This window comes from Nilaparvata lugens, chromosome 2, assembly GCF_014356525.2.
Source record: "Nilaparvata lugens isolate BPH chromosome 2, ASM1435652v1, whole genome shotgun sequence".
NCBI classification, from domain to species: domain Eukaryota; kingdom Metazoa; phylum Arthropoda; class Insecta; order Hemiptera; family Delphacidae; genus Nilaparvata; species Nilaparvata lugens.
The window spans coordinates 75,016,718-75,030,492 of record NC_052505.1 but is presented as its reverse complement, the minus strand read 5'-3'; the positions used below and the strand labels follow the sequence as shown (position 1 = coordinate 75,030,492).

Genomic DNA, 13,775 nt, shown 5'->3' with positions numbered 1-13,775 from the left:
CAAAAAATCAACTAACAACAAAGTAAAATACATTGTAATAAAAGTAACAAGTAAAATATAAATACAACATTGGGTAAAATTACAAATACATCAAAGGAATTCCGATGTAAAGCAAGAGTAGGCCTACATACTAGTGAGAAATATTTCATCATTGCAAGGAAATTAGTGTGTGTGCCCAACCAGATTTTTTAAAGAGAAGCAGTACAGATTACACTGTGATAGAGTGATCGATTTTATGGAAGATCAGTAGACCGAAATTGATAAAGCGGATGAGAGTTGTGAATGAGGCCCTCACTAAAATCCACCGTGTTGGAAGGCAGAGAGATTAATCGCCTAATAACTTTACTGCTTCAATCTATGCACTGTCATCAACCAATTCATGCCGATTAGGCCTACCCATTGCACAACGCTATCCTAAATTAAATCTTCTTCTTCTTGTGGTTCCTATCCGTTTCGGTTGTTGGCAACCAGTATCCACAGCCATCATTTTGTCCACAGCCATGCGGAAGAGTTCAGCTGATGTTTTTCCCGTCCACTTTCTAAGGTTATTCAGCCAAGATATTCTTCTCCTTCCAGGACCTCTTTTTCCATCGATTTTTCCTTGGACGATTGTCTGGAGTGAAAAGTACCTGGAGTCGTTCCTCATGATGTGGCCCAGATATTGCAATTTTCGGATCTTGATAGTGTTCATAATTTTCCTTTGTTTATTCATTCTTCTTAGTACCTCTTCATTAGTGACATGTTCAGTCCATGATATCCTCATCATTCTTCGATAAAGTCACATTTCAAAGGCTTCTATTCTCTTGGATATGTTTTCATTGAGTGTCCAAGATTCTGCTCCATACAAGAAATCAGAAAAAATGTAACATCTCAGAAGTCTCACCTTTGTTTCAAGAGTAAGATCATGGCTTTTGAAGAGTTTAGGTACTCATTTTGTTAAAGGCGGCTGTGGCTTTGGCAATTCGTGATTTGATTTCTTGAGTTGTATCCCAGTTCTCGTTTATACATGTTCCCAGGTACGTGTTGTATTTTACTCTCTCTATTGGCTGATCGTTGATGAATAGCTGGATGTTATCAATCTTGTTTTTGCTGATAATCATAATTTTGGTCTTTTGTATGTTCATGTGAAAATGATTTGCTGAAATACTTACAAAATGCAATACTCCTGTAATGGTGAATGCTTCTTCTTCAGAATCCTGAAAGCAATAAGAATATCAATAAACAATTCACTTGAATCGTAAACGCCATTTTTAGCAAAACCTCTCAGGACAAGAACAATCCAATGTACCTAGAATACCAATGTATTCTAAATAAATTGGTAGAGGCGGTGATGAATTATTCGATAACCTTACACCTTCGCTACAAACGATTGACAATATGTATGGTTTTAATGAGTAATGCATGTGATATGCACGGGTATAGCCGTACAAACTAAGTTAATAGTAAATATATGGCATTTATTGTTCCACTGGAAATAACATCGCGTCCAATTGAGCCGTTTCACTCAATAAAAGTTGCCAACCTATTCATTCTACTCAATATAAGTTGCTAACCTATTCAATGCTGAACCATTGAGTATGAGGTAGTAAAACAGTTAACAGAATCCTGTACATAAAATAAGGTAAAACTGAAATCAAACTTCAAATAAATTTTGTTCTACAAGAATAATCAACAAGCATCCATCCAAGCATGTTTGTCCGATACTGCTGCCACCCTTCAATTAGTCTTTTTATAAATTATTAGTTATTTTATCACTTATAAAATAAAATTCTTTTTTTTCTCCCTCAATATTAAACAAAAAATTGATTGAATGATTAATAGAAAAATAAAAAATTCAGAAGTCCCGATTATTGATTATGTGACATAAGATTTTGAAAATAATGGAGAATTAAATAACTTTTCATAGACTAATAATAAAACATTTTATTCCCAACATCTTAAGCGAATTGAAACCATATCAAATCTTGTTTATGTTTAGTCAGTAATGATCAAGTTTTATTAAAGAAACGTTCAATTTAAAGAGTAGAATTTTTCATTTAATTTTAGCGTTGTCAATTCCTTACATTGGAACGTAGTAAGAAAAAATAATATTGAAAAAACAAATACAGTATTAAAACTTACCATGGTAAGAAATAGATGGAGAAGGCGGATATTAACTTTCATCTCAGCAAAGCCTGAATTGTTTGAAAAAGGAGGTTTATATTTGTCATAATCTTGGAGCAGTTTGTTTTTCTCACTGTTGGTTAGTGCATTCAATAGCGATGCACGCAATATAACTGGAGAAAAGATAACACACATGCGATTAGAAAATTTAATAATTAAAATATAAAAAATGAGAAGAAGCTACAAGAAATTGAATTTGCAAGATGATTTATATTGAACCGTTAGATAAGTTGGGACTATTGTATTGGTCAACGTTTGATTAAGATCTAATAATCTTAGATTGAGATAATACCTTTTTCAAATAGTTCAGAACCCAAGTGTCTAATAATTGTAATTGATCAATTTTTTATCAACAATTTTCGGTTTTTGTTATACATTAAAAATTATATAAAGCCAATAAAAATACTGTAAACTTGATCATAAAACCAGACACTTGGATGATATTACCAATTACCAATGTTCCGGACATTACCAATTCCGCGTTCCCTTAGCAGCTAGCCTTCTTCTTCTTCTTCTTAGCCTTTTCTCACTCAGTTGGGGTCGGCGTTTCCCGTAGCATCTAGTAGCCGCTATTAATGTACCGTGCTTTTGAATAGATTAATCAATGATCTTTCCTCCAAAAGAAGACAACTCGAGTAACTATGATATATTTTTCGTTTTTTTTCAGAATGTTTGACTCACAAACCGAGTTGAACAGATTGTTCATAAGAATTATAGTTTCCTACAACAGTTAGTCTCATGGAAAGCTTTAATAGATAAATAAGTTTAATTCTTGATACTATAAAAAATGTCAATTTATACTTACATATCACAAGACTGAAGGATATGGATTGAATAAACTTCATATTGCTGCTAGCTCCAAGTTGGCAGGAATAAGGTAAAAATAAGCTGGAGAGAAATTGAAAAAGGGGAGTGAAAGTATGGAGTGATGGAACTCAACATCTGGCTATCTATCCTGTAGCTCGGCTCTTTATCTTTATCAGTGAATGTGTCAAGTGAAAACGTCTACACTGCTTTCGACGGTGGCTGATAGTCTGTAATCTGAATTCGCTTCTATTCACTCCTGGGAATTAATTATCGTTTTAGTGTGACAGTTTATTAACAAGTACTATACTGATTACTTTTCAATGAATCATTTGGAGAATAAATTCCTCCAAAATACTAATATTAAGTCACTCATCATACAGCATCACTCGGCAACATCACTCATCTATTATATTAGATTCTTGAAACTCTTGGTGTTTGAAATAGGATTCGAGACCATTGTGAAGATCCCGCTGAGAATTATAGTTTTATTTTAAATTATATTCTATAATCTATTAAATATTTAGAGTTGAACTAGATTTATGGTTAATGTCCACTATTCATAAATGCTTTTAAAATAATATTTTCATCTTAAAATGGTTAAGAATCGATTGAAGTTACAAGGACCCTAGCATTTTTATCGCATTAGAATGCGATAGAAAAGACAATAAAGCGTCCCCTTGAAATATTAATTTTTTTCAAAATCCAAATGTTCCATAAATGTTAATTGACAAAAAAAAAGAAATTAGAAGAACTAATTTATTGAACAACACTTAAAAGTTATTTAGTGGGCTACTGAGTATTAAAAGGTTAGAATGAAAGTAATTATATTATTCTACAAAGACGCTTTGAGAAATTTTATTGAGTGGCCTACTATATCTAACTTTAAATAACATTCTATGTTATAATAAACTACAGTATGTTCATGAGTCAATCACAGTCTTTACAATAAGAGAGGCAGAATTCTATACCCGAGATAAATTAAAACGTTCAACAATACACCACATGATCGCTGTATGCATTTAGTCCTCGAGATAGGGTTTAAAGCGTAAATATATTACCAAAAATCTGTTGAAACACACATCACAGAATAATCACAAACACTAAGAGCTATCAAGAAGTTTGGGATCACAGCCATCAATTTGCATTTCCACTTTGACAGCTTCCATAGGCACACCAAATCGTAGCATTTTATAGTATTTTTCTAATTCAGGGTTTGGAACCTTAGCTTCCTCTTCAGGTGTCTCCGATTCAGTGTCCGCTTCCTGCAAATAGAATTGAAAATTAAAACTATCAATAATTATAAAAAATCAGTATTTCATCTGTTACGATTATGATTATGATAAAGCAAAATTGGTCATTTTTTTTTCAATTTCAATTTTCAATTTATTTTCCTTTACACACATACATAAAATACAAGTAATATTAAATTACAACAAGAATAAACAACCGGCAAAATTAGTACCAAAAAAAAAAAAACAAAAATGTCCGTACAAGATGCTAATTCAGAATTTGGTGTAAAAAAAAGGGGTGGGATTGAAGCTCTTCCAACTATGGTTACCCATGTACTAGGAAGGCTTTCAATCCTTGAGAGGAAAAAAAAGGATTAGGAAAAAAGGTGAGGTGGGATGATAGGATAGTTAATTTAATAAAGAAAAATAAAAAAAAAGGTCCACACTAGATTGGTAAGTGAGCACACAAAAACACTAAGTTCCTCTTTTACTTTGTTTAATTTACAGGTAGAAAAAATAGTTCGTTTTAATCCAAATACTAATATCATGTTTTACTTTTTTAGTCAACTTCGCGCAGCAGATATATTCTTCAGGAATTTTATTTATCAATTTAGTGCTTAAATATATAAGTTGTCTTCTGATGGTTTCAATGTTTGTATTGTACATAAGATACTTATTTGAGGAGGGTCTCAGATTGTACAGGTTATTGATTGTGTTATTTGTGCAAGGAAAATTAGCTTTATGTTTGATTATATATTTCGCTACATTTATTACGTACAACTGCCTAACTGTTAACACATTAAACTCTTTGAAAGTCAAGTCGGTTGGGTAAAGTCTGGGTTTATTTAAAATTGTTTTGATTATTGATTTTTGAATTATGAAAAGCTCTTCTAAGTGAGAATTATAACAGCCCCCCCATACGGATATACCATACTGGAATATGGACTGGACCAGTGCAAAGTAAATCATTTTTAGATGTTTTGAGTTCAGAATTTTTTTTGCTTCGTAGAATTTATAGGATAGATATCTCATTCTTCTGCAAATAAATTTTATGTGTATGTCCCACTTCAAATTTTCATCTATTTGGACACCTAGATATTTGGTACTTTTGACTCTTTTTATAGTAGGGCAGGTGCAGTTATTGTTGCAGTTTGAGTGGAGTTTCAGATTTAAATTCTCATCAGGTTTACCAGTTGTATTGAATGCGAAGGTGATGTAATTGGTTTTTTCAATGTTCAGGCTCAGGGTGTTTCTGTCCAACCAATTTTTTATGAGCAAACAGTTCTGTTCTGCAATTTCATGTACCCCAGTCCAAGATTCCCCATGGAAAATAGCTGCAGTGTCATCTGCGAATGATATAGTTGTGGCGTTTTTTAATTTCAGCTTTAATAAGTCATTGACATATAATATAAAGAGATTGGTGATAGTACCGTTCCCTGAGGCAAACCGTAGGAGGTCATTTTGGAGACATCAGTAAGTCCGTCGATTGTTAAAGACTGGGTTCTATCTCTCAAGTAGCCCTTTATGAGTTCTAGAAATATTCCCCTAAAGCCATATCATATCTTTCGAGTTTATTGTAAAGAAAACTATGTGGTATAGTATCAAAGGCTTTTTTAATATCCAGGAAAACTGCTATAGATTTGTAATTGGAATTCAAGTTTTGTGAAACAGTATTAGAAAATTCAATTAACGCATCTTCGGTACTTTTCGCAGTCTGGAATCCAAATTGATTCTTATTATTATTTTATGCTTGTTCAAATACACAACTAATCTCTTCTTTATAATTTTCTCCATGATTTTTGCTAGATTACTAATAAGGCTGATTGGTCTGTAGTTACTTGGGTCCAAGGGATCTCCTTGCTTGAATAAAGGTTTTATCTTGGCGGTTTTGAAATGTTTAGGGAAGTAGCCTTGTTCAAAGCATTTGTTGAAAATCACGGAAAGTGGCTGTGAAATAGTGTGGCTTATATGTTTGAGTACTGTGTTATTGAGATTATCCAAGCCTGGGGTGCAGTTATTTTTCAGCTCTTTTATTGTCGCTTGAACTTCATTGAAGTTTGTCGGTCTCATAAAGAAGGAATTCGGTAGAGGAGTTTCAATTACATCGTTGTTGAAATTGAAATTTGGAGAGCTTGTGGGATCATTGTTAATAGTTCTAGCATGTCTCTCCCCAACATTGGTGAAAAAGTCATTCAACCCCTTGGCATCAACTCCAATTTTACAACACTCTTTCTTCCCCTCCCCGATAGCCTCATTAATACACCTCCAAAGCTTTGAACTATTGGTGTTACATTGTTCTATTTTATCCCTATAATAGTTATCCTTCGCCTCACTTATGAGCCTATTCAATGTATTACGATAAACTCTGTATGTATTTATCGAATCAGCATCTGCAGGGCCTTTTCTTATTTTATCATGCATTTTATCCCGTATAATAATTGATCTTATTATTCCGTCCGTAATCCAAGGTTTTAAGGGACGCTTTCGGCGAGGAATATACTTCTCAGTTTTACTTGAATCCATAAAACCATTTATACGATCCACAAAATTGTCAACTAGGGTATCTATAGTATCATCATTTCCAAAAATAGTATTCCAATTTTCTTTTTCCGATTTTTCAGCAATTAGTTTGTAGTTGTATGCAATTTTAACGTTATTTGTAGGCCTGTTTCTATGTGAAGTGGTTTCAGGATTTTTCTCATTACCCAAGTGTAATAGTACAGAATAATGATCAGTTATTGTTGTTTTGAAAATATTTCCAAAAATATAGTTGAATTTGCTGTTATTTTTGAAAAATATGTGATCTATGCACGATTCAGTTGTGGTCGAGACTCTAGTACTCCCATTTATATAAGACTTATAACCTCTGCTCAGTAAAATATGCAGGTATTCCTGAACCTGTGTGCTAGTTGATTGAATATTATATTTATATCACCAACCATGCAAACAGTTATTGAATTAGGTATATTATTGAGGAAGTTATTTAGACTGCTGATAAAATTCTCCGTGTTTTGATTTCTAGGTGATCTATAAATTCCTATAATTCTAAAAATTTTTTCATTCGACATTTTCAATTCCAAGCACAAAGAGTTGGCATCAACTATGTTACAGGCAATCTCACAGACATCAATACTATCTCTAACATAAATGCACAGACCGTCGCATTTGTTCATCTTTGAGCATTTATTTACTTCGGTGAAACCTGAGATCTTGTAAGTGAATGGCATGTTCTCGGTATGCCAAGTTTCGGTTAGAACAATTACATGTATATCAGTTTTTAAGCTGTTTATACAACAAATGAGCTGGTTGAAATTTGCATGGAGGCTACGGATATTAGTTGAAAAAATATTTAAAAATTCAACATTTTTTCCATTTATGGAAGGAACAAAATTAATGTAGTCATCGATTTCTGGAGTGAAGTTATCAGTTTCCAGTGATGTAAGGATTTCATCGATATCAGCCATGATCAATTTTGTTAGTATTAGCTTCTCCTTTCAACAACCTTTCTCGATTCCATGACAAAAGCTCCTCTCCTGCCCTGTCCTTCACTCTATCAATTATGTCCTGAACTGCATCATTGTAGCCTGTTGTTAGATACCTGAAACTTTCTGTATGCCTGGATATTGCAACAATAGCATGCGGCACACTGTTATAAATTGTATTGTCTCTTGTGTCAATTCTCACTAATACTACATCCTTTGATGTGAGCCCCTGTGCTTCGTGAATTGTGTTAATTCTTTGAGACTTATATTTTTTCATTGAATCACTTAAAATTTGTTTCTCTTTTTGCGTAAATGTCAGTATCAGAGTATCTTCCTTTAGCTGATGAGTTTCGCCGTTTTTGAAAGTTGGAAGTATAGATTTTATTTGGGGGTTTTTTGTGCTGATTTCGTGGTAGAATGATTGAAGGGCAAAACAGACATCTACAGGACACCGCTTAGTCATTGTTATATATTCCTCAGGCTCACAGAAATCTGAAATTTTGTTCCACTTGGTAACTACTGGAGATCTTTCTATGTAAGGTATCTGGTTGGAGTCACCTACTACTATAATTTCCGTTGCTCCACTCAATTCTGCAATAAATCCGATGTATCCCGCATGCATCATTAGTCCCTCATCAATGTAAACTTTTTCATATTTTTTGCCCGAATTATTAATTATGTAGGATGCTACTGTCCTATAATCTAATTTAAGCTGGATAGATAAGTTCTCTTTTGTGTAACGTCTTGAGACTGATTCTCTTATATCTTTAATGCTTGCTCTAGTTTGAGTTGATACTAGATCTTTTCCTGGCGTGTGTTCTCTTATGATATATGTAGATTTTTCACAGCCAGGTACTCCTTCTATCCAACTGACTTGTGGGAATAGAGGCTTGTTGATGTGTATTTTATTTATTAGCTCGCCATCCAGCATAAGTTCTGTATCTTTAGTGACTAATATGTATTTTTCAGTGGTTTTGAACTTATTTTCGGCTTCTAGGAATTCAACATATTTGCCTCCTTCTTCTAGACTATACCCCATTCTGTAAAAAGTGTTTGTTTTGAATAAAAATTTCTTCATATCATTATCAAATATGTTCATATTTTTTCTCTTCACAGCATCAATTGTTTTGTTCGTTACGTCTTTGTATATACTATTGAGAACTTCTTTATATATTTTAGCATTTTCAGCATCCGCCTTTTCAAGGAGATTACGCAGGTCTATCATTGTATTAATATATCTTTCGTACTTTGATATACCCTCAAAAAAACCAGCAGGATACTCAGTATCGTTGTTATTAAATTGACTGGGTATTTCCAAGTAATCAATATTTCTAATCCCTTGATTATAAAATACAAAGTATTTTATAATATATAATTTTAAATCGTTAATCGAGGGTGTTGTTTAATTTTAATTTTCAGCATTAATTTAAATGTAGCAAGCGATTAATCACCGATTCGACAATAAGAGGGCCATTTTTTCTAATCTCCGATCACCCGGTCGTGTGTTGATGGAGAGGATATTATTTTATATCCTTCTTAGAGAATCAACAATTATTTGTTGAAACACCGCCGATTTATGAAGTTACATTACAATTTTATATTATTGTTATTCTAACTGCATTTAATCTTTATTCTCATTATTTTTTTATACTTTGTATAATTCGTTGAAAAATTAGCATTACCCTCATTTAATGTAAATTAGTGTATAAGCCAGTAAATATTGTAACATACATAAATGAAGAAATCTCAACTAATCACATATTGTCAACATGAGTAGGGAGGGGATATTGACAAAACTGAACAGTGAGACCCCTCCACCAAACGCACAAACATGGCCGCCGCGAAATTCAATGAACGGAAAATGTTATCATTTGACACAAGGGTTCAGCTTAAGTCTGAAAATGTTGAGAGGACCTTCACAATAGGCCTAATTAATTTAATGTGCAGTGATAACTAAGTGTAATATTTAACTATAATTTGGTGTCTCAACTCTTCTAAATTCAAAATTTCTAGCATATATATTTTTGGACGAAAATTGAACTTGAACTTCTTAGAGTAGAATCATAACCTATTTTTTGAACATTTATCAAAATTTGGGAATGGAATAGTTTTGGGCCAAGCCTGTTGTTCCTTCCCAATCATATTATTTATATGATTTGTGATTTTATCCACAAATAAATATATACATAAAAATATGCTTTGCGTTTGGCGTAGGTTTTTGGAAGTCTAAACTCGATACACAGGTTAAGCTTAGAAACTGAACCAGTTACTCAGTTTTTCATCAGGTTTCTATGCATTTTCATAGATTTAATAATTATATTGGAACGAGAAAGGGTTGGATATAACTGTTTTGAAAATTCTCTACAATATTTTTCTATCTCAAATATCTTTAAAGGGCTAGACTGAAAATACAATAATATCTTAATCATATCTCTTCGTGGGGAAATGATATTTTTATTCATTCTGAAGCTTAGCAACCCTAAGCTACACAGGTCAGAACAACCGGTGATTGAATCGAGTCTAAGGGCCGGTTTCCGAGCTCGGGATTTAAGTAAGTTCTAGACTTTAAACAGCTGGAGTCGGAAAATTGGCTTTCCAAAACGGGGCGTAGTCACAGTAAATAGTTGCAGCAAAATAAATCTCTATTTTCTCATTTCTATAATTGGAAACGTTTTTCCTTGACAAAATGAAACATTCCTAAATAATTCAAAATAGCTGAAACTTTACACTATTTTCTCTTTATTTTATTTCGTGTTCAATTTTCTAGTTTTTCGAAATTCGATTTAAACGTGACTTTGACTATGACTAAGACTACGCCCCGTTTCGGAAAGCCAATTTTCTGACTCCAGCTGTTTAAGTCTAGAGCTTAGCTAAATCTTGAGCTCGGAAACCGGCCCTAAGAGTTTCTATTAACTGTTTGACGGTAGGAAACTAGCTCTAATGAGTGCATTGAGCAATGAGTGCAGGAAGCCCAGTAATCTGTCTAGACGGATAAGTCGAGCCAAGCGAGGCTGGCGGCTAATTAAGTATAAATAACACAGCTAATATTTTTACATTCAATTTGTATGGTTGGACTTACTTTTGAAGGTGGAATGTTTGCATCTACAACATCGAGTTGCAGGTTGTTGTTGTTTGGAGCAATCGTTTCAGTAGTTGGTTGAGGCGGGTCCGCAGCAGCAGCAGCAGCTACCTTAGGCAAGTCCACTTCTAGACCAGGAATGGATTTCAACTAAAACATGCATCATGAATAAAAGTCAAAAAGAGAATAAGCATTAGTTCTTGGTAGGCCTAGCCTTAACATATGGCATAGTTCAAATTTGTAAACACTCATAAAGATCAATAGTATTCATTTCCTGCTTAAAAGAATTATGAAAAGCTGGAGTCATTCCTCCATGTATTTTGCTTCATGCTGCAAGTTTACAGAAAGCTTTTCGTGGCTCGGCACAGCCTTTTGTTTTAGCCTTACTGCACACTAAAAAGTCCTTTTATTCCTAAAATTCATGTACTTGAGTATTGAAGGCTTACAGTATGTATTACTCAAATCTTCTATTGTTCTACCTGTCAACTGCAATTCAAATCGTATCTGAAAGAGGTAGACTGTTTCTACTTGCAGTTCTAAATTACTAAGAGAAAATGATTCTTTCAGCTCACACACAATAATGTCGATGATTAGTGAAGGAATAAAAACATTTACTTGAGATAATTGAGTGATTATAAATCTCACCTTGGATTCAAGAATGCAAAGTTCTGCCTCCAATTTTTGCATCTTGAGATCGAATTTTTGTAATCTGGACTCGCAATTTTGGTGAAAACCATTTAGAAGTGAAATAGTATTAATGAGGAATTCGTTTATGAATGCAAGCAAACGTTTCTGATTGATAGGAGGCACCTGTGAATGTAATAAAATCATCAGTTTTATTATCCAAGTGGAACAACTGTGAAAAGTAAATGAATTATCTAGAAAAAATGAAAATGAAATGTTTTTCAGAAATACAAAAAAAATAAAACACATTACTTGGGCTATAAGCTATTATATGACAATAAACTTGATTAAACTGCATAATAGCCTTAGAAATCAATAATATTATTTTATTGTGTGTTTAATTGAACGAGCGAACAGCAAAGTGAGGTCCAAAATTCAAGTTGGCTGTTTCGAATTTCTCTTTATGTTTGCAAGGATGTTCCGCATTCACGGCCAAACAAAGCAAAAAAATTCATTTTCATGAATTTTCCTTTTGTAATTGCGTCGATGTATGTGTAAGGCTTATTGACATTTTTCATTAAGCTTCGATGATGTGTGAGGTTTATTGAAATCTTGCATTTAAAGGGTAATTTGTAAAGAAAAGGAATTTATTCAATTATTCTGTCCATTCCATTCAAGATTAATATAAATATTTCATTGATTTATTCCATTCTGCTAAAATGCAAGATTAATACAACTATAAACATAACCTATTTCTGAACATATATTATTAGTCTATAGTCCAGTCACGGGGTAGTGAAAAAGAGCGATTGGTGAATTAATTCCGAACATGCTAAATTTGTCGTGCAATGATTCTGGAGTATTGGCGTAACAGCGTAATCACAAAGAGTTGTCCTTTCTTTGGAGCTTTTTACAGAATGTCCCAAAAACCTCGGGTTTTTGCCAATTTTCTGCGATTTTCGCCAAATCGAGCTATTTTTTTCAACGATTCTACAAATAATCAACAATTTCTAAATTGAGACTAATACATGGTAGGAACTTGCGATTAGTCTCAAATTGTAAAGAATTTCATGCTCCAAGTTTATTTGCTTCGAATCCATCTTGAACCATCTTTCAAAAAAACTACCAATACAATCATGATCTCAGAAACCTGTATCATTGTGCAAAATGTCAATGTGAGAGCAATGAAGTTAATGATGATGAATAAAGCTAAAAATTGGGTGTTTTTCAAAATGCAAGGAACATTGTACCTGAAAAACTATCCGAGATAGAATGGTCTACATGGGCTCAGGTTGTAGAGCACAAATTACTCCCAGAGGGATTTTGAATCATAAATTTAAATTTTAGAAATCGGAAGATAAACCTAGTCGATTAGAGACGGAAATTCCTACAAATTGAGAAAACTATACGGGCGTCTTAGTTGAGCAGAATTTATTTCGCCCGTCTTCAGTATATATGGCTTCTTATGAGGAGCGTCTATTCCACTTGAATAGTTTACCCCCTAAGAGACAATGCATTCTGTTACGAGTAGAAAAATTAAATGCGTCTAAAGCTTCGTTTACACCAAAGTTATTAACAAAATGTTTATTTTCCCGTCCTTATAGATCTATTAGATTGAACATAGCTTACCATACACAAGATGGCATATGTGTTTGTCGAGTTCCATTCAATCTAATAGAATCTATAAGGACGGAAAAATATAAATTTTTTTAATAACTTTGATGTAAACGCAGCTTAGGACGCCCCTATAGTTGGAGTCATACGAAGAGGAAGACGACCTATTTATTAGACCCGGTCAAATTTTAACGGTGATTAATTTCTTTATTGAATGCTTTATTGAAATTACGGCTTCTCTGATTGGTTCTCGCGGAATTAATCACGATTAAAATTCAACCGGCTTTTGTGCAACCGGCACTTAGCTTATTATTATCTTGATAATTATACAGAACGGACGCATAAGGTATTTTTCAATAAATACACACTCAATTCCTTCCATAACTTGGCATTTAATTATCTGATGTGAATGAATAATTTATCAATGAATTTATATTTGTAAATATTTTGAAATTTACTTTTATCATTCATTTAGATTATGTTTATGTTTCAATCATCCCAGTGTTTAGAAAAATCTTTGAAGCTGTGATATACAACCAACTCAGTGCCTACTTTGAGGAAAATTCTCTCTTTTCACCTCAGCAGTTTGGTTTCCGTTGGGGCAGATCTACCACAGGTGCTGTTCGCAGCTTGATTGAAACTATGCTGAGAGCAATGGAGGATCATCACTCTGTGCGACCTGACAAAGGCTTTTGATTGTGTCTCTCACTGCATATTGCTGGAGAAACTTGAGAGATATGGAGTCTGTGATGTGGCCCTCAGTACACTGAAGAATTA

The 13,775-nt window shown here is 33.4% G+C and overlaps 1 protein-coding gene across 2 annotated transcripts in view; it reads right to left on the bottom strand.

Annotated features, from left to right (window-relative positions):
• LOC111054848 (WASH complex subunit 3) overlaps positions 1-13,775 on the bottom strand; it is a 29,048-nt gene that overhangs the window by 13,263 nt on the left and 2,010 nt on the right. The window contains exons 1-4 of one of the 2 annotated variants that reach the window (XM_022341961.2): positions 10,761-10,910; positions 2,969-4,232; positions 2,122-2,276; positions 1,152-1,196 (exon numbers count right to left, since the gene is read on the bottom strand). In XM_022341961.2, coding sequence (XP_022197653.1) covers positions 1,152-1,196; positions 2,122-2,276; positions 2,969-3,008 — 240 coding nt within the window. In that variant the 5' untranslated portion in view covers positions 3,009-4,232; positions 10,761-10,910. Of the gene's footprint in view, positions 1-1,151; positions 1,197-2,121; positions 2,277-2,968; positions 4,233-10,760; positions 10,911-11,405; positions 11,571-13,775 lie in introns of those variants that run through there. The other variant, XM_022341967.2, reaches the window with a different exon arrangement.